Source organism: Sinohyriopsis cumingii, chromosome 3 (genome assembly GCF_028554795.1).
Source record: "Sinohyriopsis cumingii isolate HCF-2022 chromosome 3, ASM2855479v2, whole genome shotgun sequence".
Lineage (NCBI taxonomy): Eukaryota > Metazoa > Mollusca > Bivalvia > Unionida > Unionidae > Sinohyriopsis > Sinohyriopsis cumingii.
In genome coordinates this window covers 130,259,166-130,271,546 of record NC_142963.1, presented here as the reverse complement: position 1 = coordinate 130,271,546, position 12,381 = coordinate 130,259,166, and the positions used below count along the sequence as shown (strand labels likewise).

The 12,381-nt window shown below is 36.9% G+C and overlaps 1 protein-coding gene across 1 annotated transcript; it reads right to left on the bottom strand.

The window, feature by feature from the left end:
* Positions 1 to 386: 386 nt before the first annotated feature.
* Positions 387 to 2,276, bottom strand: LOC149803844 (multicopper oxidase 3-like). Its single transcript, XM_089953993.1, has one exon. The coding sequence runs from the start codon at positions 2,274 to 2,276 to the stop codon at positions 387 to 389; it is 1,890 nt and encodes a 629-aa protein (XP_089810119.1).
* Between the last annotated feature and the right edge of the window lie 10,105 nt (positions 2,277 to 12,381).

Genomic DNA, 12,381 nt, shown 5'->3' with positions numbered 1-12,381 from the left:
CACATCACCTAACCCAAACAACGGGAAATAACTTAATTCTTCTAAGAACTCACATGACCCCATTAGCCAATGAGAAATTACTTCAAAGGTGACAACGGGCTTTATTATAAATATTATTATTAGTGATCGTAAACACCTAAGTAAGTGCCCGTGCTTTATTATAAATATTATTATTAGTGATCGTAAACACCTAAGTAAGTGCCCGTGCAAAAAAATTATCTATCTAATGTCTTGATTAACGATGATCATTAAAATTTACAGTCATGAACAAAAACTATATATAATGTAAACATATCATGTAGTAAGAGTTATAAAAATATGGATATACATAACTTAATCAGAACATATGGATTATTTCACTACAACAAATGCACTATTTCACACAGTTACTTACCACTATTTGTTTCCTGAAATTTATTTTCAGATGTTAAAATCCCCATGTAAGTAAAGCCATAGTACCTAGAAAATGCCGACGGAGGTAGCGGTATCTTCTCTGGTGATTCAATGATCAACATGCGCATTCCTTCCATGTTGTGATTTTCTAGATGACAGTGTAAATACCAGACACCCGGATTAACCGCTTGAAACCGAATGATCACATAACCACCTGTTGGTACAATTATTGTGTCCTTCCGAGGTGCCCGCTCTAACTCGAGGTGAGGTATGTTCCCATTAATCCATGTACTGTTTGACCAAGTGGCTTGATTACATAGACTTTTGTCTCTATCAAGCTCGTCTCCACAGTCTATATCGAAGTTATCACTAATTATTTTACCTGTTGTCTTATTGTAATTGCCGTATCCCATCTTCAAGACATGGAAAGAGTATCCATGCAAATGTATTGGATGAGACTGGCCTTTCCCAGTTCCCATGTTCAATAAGACAAGTTGAACAACGGTGCCATGTTTGATATGTATAGAGTGTGGACAGGTGCATACTTTGTTCTTCCCACATTCAGGCTTGTCACATGAAGATAACAAGTTCAACGGCTGAGACATTTCACAGAGGGTAGGAATTTGAAAAACACGGCCATTGACGAAGGCGGGATTCTCTCCCGGTACTCCGAAATTCAGAAAATATTCCTCAAACTGATCAGCATTATATTTTGGGACTGGCTGACATCCAGTCACTGCTTTCACGTCATTAAACGTCAAGCACGTCGTAGCTTCTGAATGAGGAAAGTATAAGAAAGGGCAATTTAAAACAAGGCAGTGATCTGTGGAAAGACATTGTTTCCTCGATGTCACTGGCTCCTCATCTGGCGCCCCTCGATATCTAAGAATCGCTTCAGTCCTATGCCCTTTGTTGACTTCCAGTGTTTCAGCTCGTATCCAGTAATTTGAAACTGATTGGTTTGCAATTAAGATAAAATCAAATCTTTCTCCAGGATTGATAACGAAAGATTCGACTTTTATCGGTTCAAGATTATACCCATCTGAGGCAATAATTTCTAGAATATGATTGTCAATGGATACACGGAAAGGGTACATTCTTCCTGCGCCAATGACTCTAAACTTGTATGGTTTCCCGAAATCCACCTCAAAGACTTCCAGAGGAGCATCATTGTGTTTTCCTGTGACAGAATCGTGGAATCGGCCTCTTCCATTTATTAGACCTGAATCAAAGCGGAATGTGTCGAATTCCGCATCATCTAATGACATTGAATTGGGTACTCTATACCCTCTCTCGTAAAGTCCATAAATGTCCTTCATGTAAGACATCTCTGTATCCCATTCATGGTTATAATCCATGATAGAAAGTACATGCTCCTCCATTATGTTGTCATCCATCTCTCTGATAATAAATGCACCAAATATTCCCATTGATTGCTGTGTCCCAGTGTGTGAATGGTACCAGAACGTGCCTTTTGGGTACGCATGAAAACTGTATATAAACGTCTGACCGGGTAATATAGGGCACTGTGTAATAAATGGCGCTCCGTCCATCCACGGTGTCCCGTTCATGGTCAAGCCGTGCCAATGCATTGTCAAAATTTCGTTTCTCAAACCGTTTTTGACGTGCACAACAACGATCTGACCTTCATACACTATAATATTTGGACCTGGCATTTTACCATTCACTGCACCGATCAAACGTGGCTCCTTCCATCCATCACCACTTATTACGTCATCCACTGGCACGGACTCCGCTATTGTTGAGTTTGACATACCATACTTGTAAAGTCTTCCATCCTTGGCATAAACAAGTTCATCATCTTTCATCATGGTTAATCTATGGTCAATTTCCAAATAAAATTCACATTTGGAATCCGACATCTTGCATTCCTTTAAAGCGAAAGCGTCCAACATCAAACACGTAAATATAAATAATATATTTGGACCAAGCGTAGCAAACATCTGAAAAAAGAAAATATATCTTTAGAGCTTGTACTATGTATCTTGCAAAAAAATTATGTACTTAGAATTTGTGAAAATTTGAAGGGGGCCTGGCACGAAGGAATATTGATAACTGTAGACAAACTTCAAGATGAAGGCCTACTGTAAGAGTTAACTGAAGGGAAACTTTTAAAAGGGACGTGGGAATGGAATTAGGTTAGCAGTTGTCATGTCCTTGTGCTGTAGTAAATAATCATCTGTGGTGTCATCGCACGAAACCATTACATAATGACCTCACTATGAAATGACTTTCAAACTTTCTTACTAAGCTGAAATTCAATTATCTTACAAAACGATCATCATCTTTTGGAAACTGGAAATTCAAGACTGCTTATCACCAGTGAGTGTTTGTTGTGGTATTAATACCATTTTAGCAGATGATAGCATGATAGTCTATAACATGGCGGTCAGCATAAACATATTGGCGAAACTGATCTATGACTAATGTGTGTGTGTGTGTGTGTGTGTGTGTGTGTGTGTGTGTGTGTGTGATTAATTAAGGGATTAAAATCAGGCATATAAGGGAGGACGTGAATCAGTCAGTGCGCTGCTTGCTAATTGGCTTGCATATAGTATACAGCGTCATAGAGGGAGGGCAAATAAAACGAGTTCACGTACACAAACATTGTTTTCACCATTCATATCGGGTGGGTGAGGGTAGGCTTTTGAGGCTCGTTATTTCGGTGCCATCTCCTCCTCCGGTAAATCCGTCGCTGTGTTCACATGAACATAATTTTAACAACCTTCATTTATCAATAGAAAACATAAACGTGCCATTTCATGAAAATTTTGTTTACTGAATCGACGCCTGGTCTATGATTTTATGTCTATGAATCCTCCAAGATAAAAACTCCTTCAAAACTGTGTCTCTTACTTTAAATGTATTAACATTTTTAATTTGAATCTAACATTAAGTTCCAATATCCACAGATTATATTTCTGGATTTTCTAAATATTTTACTATAGTTTCCATAAATTCACAAACATGGGATAATCTTCATTTGACAATGCATTTTTATTAAAGCGATTTTCTGACCATCGATTTCCATGTCTTTTGCAAAAGTATTTCTTTTACCATCACTGACGTTTCTCACTATTTAAAAATTAATAATATCAGCAAATAAAATAGTTAATCTCTTGGACATCCCTTAGCGTAATTTAAATAAGGTTTCAGTGCCTTAGGAAAATATGCATTCTGCAAATGATATATGGAATAAGTTACTTCTGTTAAATTTAATGTCGTCTTATCGCTTTTGCTGGTATCTCTTGCAAGAGTTACATACATGTTGATGTTATGGCTGGCGGCCAGTATATTTGAAGTAGGAAGAACCCGAGAAAACCCCAGGAAGGATCACCGACTCACGGGAACCTACTGGCAAGCTATCTTACGTATCCACGTTTTCCGAGCCGAGACTCTAACCGGCGCGGACAGAGGTGAGATGTCACTGTTTCTGTAAAGTCTAGCGCCTAAGACACTCCCTCTTCACTAAGCCAATCTACACTTTGGCTTATCGAGCAGATATGTATCTGCTTCGGGTCTTTGAATTTCACTGGATACAGCAACATCCAATCAAAATTATTTTATTCAAATTTGAACACTGTTACTACATGAAGGAGACAAGGGGAGCACACAGCTTGAAAGGACTAATAAATAAGCAATTTTTCAGCGCCGGTCAGTGTTTGCGCAAGTACCGTTCATTCAAATACACCTATAATGGTTTCCCTCTGGTACACAGTCATACTTCGATGTTAAACTTCAAAATTATCCTTTTCAGGCTAATTGTTCCCACCATTTTAGCCCGGTTTACAATGCACCGATCTATTTGTTAGTTGGCATCACATACTAAGAGAGGCAGCTCATGAAATCCAATAGACGTCGCTAGGACAAAGCACCAATATATCTGTTCGATCCGCCAAGGTGTAGACAGAGTTATCATATCGGAATCTTGGCTAGCGAAGATGAAGACACTCGACCTCTTGGACCCTATTTAAATACTGACACATTTCTAATTGGGTAATGTGAACTGACAAGGTATTTCACTTTTAAGATTTTTCAGCATGAAATCTACCAATCACTGCTCAAGAAAGAATAATTTTCATGGGTAAAAAGAATATCAAATAAAAATGTACGTCTCAGAAGAGTGACGCATTGCAGGATTCACGGTACTAATTCAGTTCCCATAGTAAACCTATGCAAACACCATGATATAAAAAATTCAATAACTTAAAATGTTTAAGTACTCATGATCAAACCTATATTTATCAGTATAGATGAAACCAGGATGTCAGCTTCTGTGTAGAGGAAAGGATATGAGCCGCAGCATTTTCTGGACCTGCATGTGTTTGAAACATGTGCTTTCAATTCCGCACCAAAGAGGCAGGTGCTACTTTTAGTAATGAGTGTTCCAAACTCAAGACTGTTAAAGGACTGAAATTCCATCAATAAAACAATGTCTCTATTTTTTTCTCTCACTTACAACTAGGATAAGCTCTCAAAAGATTCTTTTTCATACAACATAACTTATATTATTAACCAATCCTGGTCAGCTTAACCCATATATACTCTATTTTAGGTTCACCCATTTCCAGGCTGGTTCCCATTTTTCCATACCATTAGTACCGTGTGTCCTGCAGAGCATCGCTATGTCCAGTATTGTATCGCTTACCTCCCTTGACTGACATCTGGGCAGTTATTTGCACTGAAAGCTACACTTACGCCTATCTACACTGTATATATTAGTCAGTTTACCCCTAAAATTTAATTACTGACCCCTAAAACCGTAATCATATTGGTTATTTTCTTCTTTAGCGGTCACGTTTATTGAAGAATCTGTCTGTTTATTGCCGATTCTTGAAGTGAGTATCAATGTACTTCATAGATCGTACCAATAATGCGAAACACTTGGGGACAATTACATGCCTTTTTTGTTTGTGTTTTTGTTATTTTTTAATATTTTTTGTGTTATTTTCAGAACTTTTGTCAAAATCTTAATCGCTTGAAACATTATCTTTTTTATTGAAACTGGTCTTGTTCCAAATAATTTTGTAGTGCCTTGCTATTTTTAATTTGACACAAATGACAAAAAGAAAACAATAACAAGCAAATTGTATATATATATACAATGTATGTATGTATGTATGCATGTGTGTGTGTGTGTGTGTGTTTGTGTGTGTGTGTGTGATTTGCTTGTTCTTTTCTTTTTCCTTTTCTCTCTTTTTCTTGTCGTAGCTTTTCAAAACAAGTTTTGATTGATGATCAAAATATTAGCAGGAATATTAAAGTAAATCCGATTATTTTACGCTCTGGATTAGGTCGATAAATCAGCCCTTCACCCGTGATGATATTGATTTTCGGGTCAGTGTCTTATATCACCTATTCATTAAAAGCTGCAATTATTTGCTGTTTATTTTGGCTGTACATATCGGTGTACATTGTACAAACTTACCGGTAATTCTCGTGGCTGTGGAGCAAACATCGGCTGAAAGATTCTTTTGATGACATGTACATTATATTTCCGGAGAAAATCTTATGTTTTGTAAAATGGTAAATCCGTGTGGAATAGCACAAACATCTGTCCTGTGGCCATTTTGAATTTCGCGCAAGATATGGCTGTTACCAATTACCGGTATGTGTCTAAAATGTACGCAGAATTGTTTCGGAATGGTTTTCATGCAGCAAACATGAACATTTTATTGAACAGGTGACATCAAACCCACATATCGTCCATCAGTATCAACACAGATTTGGGGGAGGGGGTGATTATTGGACTAGCTCTGGATATGAACCATTTTCAATCTGAAGGCTCAAATCTTACAGGGTGTGACGGATACAGTATTTATTTATTACAGTATATCTTTCTGTGTACATGAGAGAAAGTACTCTTCTGCTGAATGAAATAAAAACAGACCAAAACACCGGATGCCCAAAAGCGAATCTAATAAAGAGGATGATGTAGCGTCCTCTAACAAGTGAACGCTTATTGATGGAAAGTAAACAATGCAAACAGTGACAAGAGGAAGACGGATAATTCTTAGACATACAAGTTGCACATCTACTAGAAATAATACTATCACAGGTAATCTATGTATATGAATATAAAAGCAATATCCACTAATATTCAGTGTGACTCGTTCGGACTGATATTATAAAAGATATGTGGCGGATACTTCTCTCGTTTGTGAATTAGTGTGTGTGTGTGTGTGTGTGTGTGTGTGTGTGTGTGTATTTTTAGAAGGACAAATTGACCAGACACATCGAACATGTGTGTGTGTGTGTGTGTGTGTTTGATTTAGATTTTTAACGTAGTTTTAACAGTTTTCCAGTCATGTCGCTACGGTGTCTGCAATGTGGCAGTTTATAGTGATGTCTAGCACTGGGGCATCATGCCGCAGACATGTAGCATGATGTCCCACCCAGTCACATTATCCTGACACCAGGCCGGCCAGTCCTAACACTAACCTCTTAATGCTGAGCGCCTAGCGAGGCAGCTGTTAGTACCATTTTTAGAAGTCTTTGGTAAGACTCGGCCAGGGTTCGAACCCACGACCTCCCGCACCCGGGGTGGAACGCTCTAACGACTAGGCCACTGAAGCGGTCCATCGAACGTGTTGTTTTTGTTGTTGTAGGGTTTAACGCCATTTTTCAGCTCAAGAAAGGTTGTACATGGCGGCCAGTATAAATGGTGCAGGAAGAACCCGGGAAAACCCCGGAAAGAACCACCGACCAACGAGAAGCCATCGAACGTGTAACTATCCCATTTAAGCTGATGGGGTAAAGCAGATGGCATTACATTTAATTTTCCCATGTCCACAGGCCACCAATCTAAAACTTTAAGAAAATTGACCGGACTTTAACCCAGGCTAAAAAAAAAAGAGCGCGTGCTACCATAAAGGCATTACTTCCATATTTAAATGATGCTAATAAAAACATGACAGATATTACAAATTAGTGAGTGATGACTCGATATGACGAACTAGTGATTGATGACTCTATGCGACAAACTAGTGATTGATGGCTTGATATATATGTATGATGGGATAATCATGACCTGCTTTATTTTGGCAATCAAATTTCACCTGGTCTTCCACCTGGCATAGTAATGGTGTCAGTGGTCAACCAGTTCACTCAAGAAACAGATGTAACGCTTTCATTGATCGATGGGGCCAGGATAGAGGTAATGGTCAGTGAGAGTGATGTCAAATCATAGGACTTCGCTTGAGGGCTATCCCAGTATCACAAAGAAACATCTAATACACCAACATTTAACATCGATATTGTATCAGCAGTCATGTTGTTTTCTTCCGTATTGTTGTAAATTCGACATTGTGGGTTTATGTTAACATAGGGAAGTAGTAAGATTGAATATAGACATTTCGCTAGCATAAGAGCAATGCGTTCTTTTTGGGGGTAGAAAAGCAGTGATGTCTGTTTTTGTTAAAGATACGTTACTGATATCTGGTTGTGTGAGACGCGTGATTCCTGAATTCGATAAAAGTGTGATTGTACATTTTGAATCAATGTTTATCATATTCTTAAAGGTATAATTCTATGTTGTATATGTATTTCAATAGAAGGACCTCTATATGACCAAGCTGAAGAGAAAGATATTATTAACTTGTTCTAATCTTACTTCGCGAAAGTAAAAACACCTTTTTCAGATGCGCTACTGCTTTTGGCAGGCGGTTATAATGCAAGAATTAAGGAGTTCTTAGACTTTTGCCGTGATGATTACTTAGAATTTGTTTTTGGTGATGTTCTTTGTGAAAGTGTGTATGACAGTGATTCATTTTTACTACGATGAAACAGCATAGATTATGAGAAAGTTGGACAGCTGGAAAGCATGCTTTTAAACGGCAGTTTGCATGACGATCTTGACAACAGTTTTACATGCATAGCTTAATTACTAAGTATGGGAAATTACTTAATTACTAAGTATGGGAAATTACTAATGATCATGAATTATCCAGACTCCAGAACTAGGAAGCAACCTTTTCAAAAATAACTGTGTTTCGCAACGGAAGACCTTTAAGGAAATATGAAAAGTGGTTTTTAAATAGAGCTCAAATTCGCACTGTTTCGTTTTACAAATGTACGTGTCTTGTGCTTACACCAAAATTAATTTGGACAAAGGCTGGATAAGCATTAGTAGCTAAGAGTTTAAAATCTGTTTTGGTTATCTTTTTATTACCAGAGGAAATTTGGCTACTTTAGTTGTATAGATGCCTTTAAAATATTTGATATTATATTATGGTTCTGAAATTTGAGGACATACGTGTTCAGAATGTACAGAAAGTGTTCAAAGCAGCTTCTGCAAACAGTATATATGTATTTCACGTAAAGGGAATCCTTATGTCATCCTTGGATAATGTGACAGACTACTGTTGCGTGTTACAGCCTTGGATAATGTGGCAGACTACTGTTGCCTGTTACAGCCTTGGTTAATGTGACAGACTACTGTTGCGTGTTACAGCCTTGGATAATGTAGCAGAATACTGTTGCGTGTTACAGCCTTGGATAATGTGGCAGACTACTGTCGCGTGTTACAGCCTTGGATAATGTGGCAGAATGCTGTTGCGTGTTACAGCCTTGGATAATGTGACAGAATGTTGTTGCGTGTTACAGCCTTGGATAATGTGGCAGACTACTGTCGCGTGTTACAGCCTTGGATAATGTGGCAGAATGCTGTTGCGTATTACATATTACTCCAGATGTGTTAAATATTGATCCCAGCAGAATGCTACATAATGCTTTAATGACTGAACGATAACGGAACGGTTATAAATGCATCACATGTGAGATATTTATTATTAGCTGGTTTTGGCTTTGTATGGATATCGCAGGATGTTGAAAATGTTGATGTATTTGTAAATCATTCTCTGAAAGATTGAAGGATTTTACCAGTCAAAACTGCTATGATAAAATGATACCATCGTTAAATGCCGATACGTGTATTATTAAAATTATAAAACATTATTAAATGTTGAGAAGTATCTTTCCATAGGATTGCCTATTTATGCCCGTAAAGGTCTTTCCTGATCGGATATATATATATATATATATATATATATATATATATATATATATATATATATATATATATATATATATATATATATTGGTAGATATCATGGTGTTACTATTTCGCTTTGGCGTTCTTAAAAGATGAATAGCTTGCATTTTTAATTTGTAAACATTATCAGTATTTAACATAAACACAATATATATGTGCTTCAGGTGATAGATTTCTTTTATTTTTATATATTACTCTAGTATGGGCAGACGGCCTAGATTACTAGTAAAACAGTCTTGAATCTTGGAATAACCAGTTTATACCACGACATTAAAATTCAGTGTCACTCACTTATAACGTACCACAATTTATAGTGGCACTCACTAAGAAAGTGTTCCAATTTAGGGAATTCTGAGATCTAACGAAGTTCTTCTGATTTCCGACTGTCATGAAAAGTTATATCCTAAAATAAAAATATTTTAGTATGAAAGTTCAGATTCTGTTATTGGTTGATATTAAATTGTTTCATGTTATGCTAACACGTTATCATAAATTACATGGACCAAATATAATTTACTAACAGAAGTGTTCATTTCAAATATTTACTTGGGTTCAGCATATTTAACTTTATTCCTAGCGAACACTAATAGACAATTAACAAAAGACTCCTTCAGCTTGAGTTTTAAACACAGATTCATTAAATGACAGCTACTGTACACAAAAAGGGACAATGAACAATATTACATACCCTTCAAAATATGATAGTATTCCAGTTCCAGTGCTGTGCCTCAGAAATGTATAGTAATGCTGGACATTGCAAGTTTTTAGTATTACCAGGACAAGGTGGACAAACACTTCCGTCTTTAAAATCAAGCCCATGCCGTTTACACATCGAAAGGTCAAACGAGTTATTGAACTGGATTAGCAAAATAAAAGCGTCAGGACAAAGTTGAAGGTGCTCCTGCAATTCACTCCATCACAGCCCTTTACTCTGTGTGTGTGTGTGTGTGTGTGTGTGTGTGTGTGTGTGTGTGTGTGTTTCTGCGGAAACATTTTTTGAATAATCATCTTTTCTTCATAAATGTATCATATTTGTTTTGTCTTTTTCATACCGATTACTAGCAAATGTAACACTAATCAAACGTCTGGCAGCTTACTACATAAGAAGGAATTGTTTTTCATAGCTTAGCATCATCTGAGTTTAACTATAATAGTAGTCTGTAGTTATTATGTACTTCTGAGACAGGACTGGCATAATGTTAAGTTGTTTGCGTTGGCAGCTTGTATAATGTGAAGTTGTTTGCATTGGCACCATGCATAATGTGAAATTGTTTCATTGGCACCATGCATAATGTGAAGTTGTTTGCATTGGCACCATGCATAATGTGAAGCTGTTTGCATTGGCACCATGCATAATGTGAAGTTGTTTGCATTGGTAACATGCATAATGTGAAGTTGTTTGCATTGGCACCATGCATAGTGTGAAGCTGTTTGCATTGGCACCATGCATAATGTGAAGTTGTTTGCATTGGCACCATGCATAATGTGAAGCTGTTTGCATTGGCACCATGCATAATGTGAAGCTGTTTGCATTGGCACCATGCATAATGTGAAGTTGTTTGCGTTGGCACCATGCATAATGTGAAGTTGTTTGCGTTGGCACCATGCATAATGTGAAGTTGTTTGCATTGGCAACATACATAATGGACAGAATGTTGGCATACCTCTATGCTACTTTCATGTGCAGTGACTACAATTTCTTTACATGTAGTAATTATTAAAATTGTGCACTAGCAGAAACAGACATCAAATAAAATGGCTGATCCCATGTGCTCGAAAAATGAGCTTGAACTATTTCAAAGTCCATTAACTTTAGCAGTTTATAAATATAGGGAAAATTAATATTGCCAGATTAGACAATACCGGCTTTTGAAAGAACAGTTCATGAATTAAAGCAAATATATAATTTTTTTAAAAATTATCGACTCGAATTTTTCCAATTACCTTTGAAGTCCGGGAAGTGAAAACAACCATGCGAAGCTAGCAGTCGTTTGAAACCTGCACATCTGAAGAAAGATCAAGTTCTGTTTAAGGTGTGACCTTTATCACACCGATGAATCTCATATACTAAAATGAAGGGAATTAAACGTTCTAGTAACAACAAGCTCTTTTTTAAATATCCAGGATAACCAATGATGAATACCGGAAGCTAAGAGAGTCTTTTTCTTTAAAATCGAAGCTGTGCAAAGTGCATAGTTCTGAATGTTCATTCTCTCTCGCTTGTAATATTTATCAAATGTAGCTTTGAAACAATCATCACATCAAGAAAAGGGATTTTACAGATTAGTTGACACAAAAAGTAACAGATTCGGCACACAAAGCATAATTTAAACTAACTTGCATGAATGCGACTCTCTCTCTCTCTCTCTCTCTCTCTCTCTCTAACACACACACGCGCGCGCGCGTAAAGACATAACCCTTTTATATATTAGAAGACATTGATATCACCCATCACTCCTGTACGAGAGCAGAGATAACATCATTTATATCTGTCTTTACAGTTAATGGTGTTGGTTTTGTAGAAGTTGTGGATTTTCATCTTTATTTACAGTAAATGTAAATGATGTAGGTTTTGTAGGGGTTTTGGCACTTCATCTTTATTTTTCCATCCATTTTTGGGGGTGAAAGAACTGCCTTGTTACATGAAGTGCATTAATAATGAAATTATTGTTTAGCAAAGTCATGTAGATGGCAATTGACAATTTGAAACTGCTTTTCGACACTTGTTTGTGAATAAGTTAGGATAAAAATTAGGAATTTTGTTTATCAAATAATATTAATGATAGTAGTAGTAGCAGTAGTAGTAGTAGTAATAACAATAATAGATTGCTGAACAGCATTCTCTTCGTTCCATTTTCAAATTGATCTATTGAACAGACAAAGCCGATGGCGATTGCAGAAGCGTCAGCCTCCTT

Excerpts from the sequence above, each read along its gene's own strand:
- LOC149803844 (XM_089953993.1), bottom strand. The coding sequence starts at position 2,276 with ATGTCGGATTCCAAATGTGAATTTTATTTGGAAATTGACCATAGATTA.